This window comes from Branchiostoma floridae, chromosome 4 (assembly GCF_000003815.2).
Source record: "Branchiostoma floridae strain S238N-H82 chromosome 4, Bfl_VNyyK, whole genome shotgun sequence".
NCBI classification, from domain to species: Eukaryota; Metazoa; Chordata; class Leptocardii; order Amphioxiformes; family Branchiostomatidae; genus Branchiostoma; species Branchiostoma floridae.
Window position 1 is genome coordinate 3,396,364 of NC_049982.1, and position 2,158 is coordinate 3,398,521.

The 2,158-nt window shown below is 47.5% G+C and overlaps 2 protein-coding genes and 1 long non-coding RNA gene across 4 annotated transcripts in view; 2 read left to right on the forward strand and 1 right to left on the reverse strand.

Annotated features, from left to right (window-relative positions):
* Positions 1–2,158, forward strand: part of LOC118413013 — a 711,153-nt gene that overhangs the window by 427,685 nt on the left and 281,310 nt on the right. The gene's annotated exons all lie outside the window — the stretch shown is intronic.
* Positions 1–2,158, reverse strand: part of LOC118414515 — a 660,232-nt gene that overhangs the window by 388,278 nt on the left and 269,796 nt on the right. The gene's annotated exons all lie outside the window — the stretch shown is intronic.
* Positions 149–2,158, forward strand: part of LOC118414487 (sorting and assembly machinery component 50 homolog B-like) — a 19,899-nt gene continuing 17,889 nt past the window's right edge. Inside the window, exons 1-4 of one of the 2 annotated variants that reach the window (XM_035818554.1) lie at positions 149–168; positions 477–551; positions 1,037–1,138; positions 1,551–1,745. In XM_035818554.1, coding sequence (XP_035674447.1) covers positions 507–551; positions 1,037–1,138; positions 1,551–1,745 — 342 coding nt within the window. In that variant the 5' untranslated portion in view covers positions 149–168; positions 477–506. Of the gene's footprint in view, positions 169–476; positions 552–1,036; positions 1,139–1,550; positions 1,746–2,158 lie in introns of those variants that run through there. The other variant, XM_035818555.1, reaches the window with a different exon arrangement.

Consider the following 2,158-nt stretch of genomic DNA (forward strand, 5'->3'; position numbering starts at 1 on the left):
GAGTCTATGGAAAAACGTCCTTGGCAGGGGGGGGGGGGGGGGTTAGGGGTTGAGGTTGGGGAGGAGGTTCAGGAGGTGGTTGGGGAGGGGGTTAGGGGAGGGGAGGCACCTGGAGGTCCCCTGGGCCGGCCCTTCCACGGAGAGGCGCCGTGAATAATTCATTACGGGGTGAGCTCATCTAATGTCTGATCTCCAGCCATCAGGGGAGGGGGGAGGGGCAGGGGGTTAGGGCAGGGGGTTAGGGGTGGGGAGGCACCTGGAGGTCCCCTGGGCCAGCCCTGCCATGGAGAGGCGCCATGAATTATTCATTACGGGGTGAGCTCATCTAATGTCTGATCTCCAGCCATCAGGGGAGGGGGGAGGGGCAGGGGGTTAGGGGACGGGGAATCTGATTGGGAATCTTATAGACAGTAACTTTGTAAGAGCCTCAATGACATTAATAAAGTCTGATGATGATGCTGTTTCCATGGCAACAGGCTCCGGAGGCGGCAGGAGGAGTACCGGAGATGGAGGGACACGAGAGGCACGAGATTGTTCTGGACAGTAAGCCGGTAAGTTATCTGGTTAGCAAATAATCAATCTATATAGCAAACAAGTTAGTTATCAGGTTAACCAATGACTGTTCTGGACAGCAAACTAGTAGGTTATCTGGTTAACCTGTTTAGTCATCTCATTAACCAATAACACTACCTGGAAACCACGTGCATTCCATGGCAGTCAATAACCATGCTCACTTGTCAGGTACCTGGATGAAACTCCACCTTGCACAGCAAACCTGCAAGTTTCCCAGTGAACAGATTTTTCTGTACAACATAGCAAATCAGTAACACAACTCCAGGAAACTCAGACAGCCACAGATACAGACAATGTGTATTTTTACATGGCCTGTGCTACACAAGCTCCTGCTGCCAGGGGCTGATTGGGGGTCCTGAGCTGTGAAGGGTTGTTAACTTGATGTAGTCAGGCTAATTTTCTATGTAAATGTCCATGTAAGTGTGCAATGACCCTTATAAAACTGTACCCTGCCTCCCCCCAGGTGAAAGTGGAGCGTGTCCATGTGGACGGTTTGGGTCGTACCAAAGACGACATCATCGTGAGGGAGGTGAAGGATGTGCTCAACTCCACCAGCTTCGAGGACGTGAGTTATGCATTCATGAATCACGAATATGCAAATAAGATGCTAGTACATACAAACTCTGCCAGCTTCGAGGCCATACCCATGCATGAATCACGAATATGGAAGTCAAATGCTAGTACATGCAAACTGCAGCAGCTTTGAGGACGTGAGTTATATGTATGAATATTTGAATGGTGCAGGTAAAATTTCTGGGGTGCAGATAATTTCAAAAGCTTCCAGCACAATGCAGGTAGACAGAAAATAAAGTATTTCTAGCCCTAGATGATGATGATGATGACAGTGATTATGATGATGATGATGATGATGATGATGATGATGATTATCATGATGATGATGATGATGATGATGGTGATGAACAGACAGATGAGAAAGATGCTGATTCCCTCCCATCATCTCCTCCTCCCGTCCACAGGTGATCCTCAGATCTCATCACGCCAAGACGAGGCTGGAGCGGCTCGGCATCTTTAAGAATGTCGGCATCTTCATCGACACGTCGAAAGGTCCGGAGGCTGACCCCAACGGCCTGGAGGTCACCTTCGAGGTCAAGGAGCTGCGACCTTTGACCGGCACAGCCAACACCATGGTCGGCAACAACGAAGGGTCGATGGTGGGGCACACTTAAACAATCATTATAATCATTTAAACAATCATTATAATCATAAACACAAACAAAAATATAGACATAAACACAACATAAACATAAATGTAAATATAAACACAAACATAAACACAAACATAAACATAAACAAAGGGACACTGCTTACACACTAGTCTGTGTAACACAAACTCCGCTGTCCAGGGCTGTAACTGGCCCCTCCCCGCGGAGTTGGCCGGCGGATGTTGGGCGGGCTGCTATAAGCGAGATTTAATCAGGCTACTTACACACTTGTCTCCTTCTAGAGCTCAACACATGGAAAATAATATGACCAAATCAATACACCCGTGAACAAAGTTAAGCTATTGAAAACATGCTTCCTAACAACATGCTCAACAAATATGAAAACCAAGCAACATCCAAAT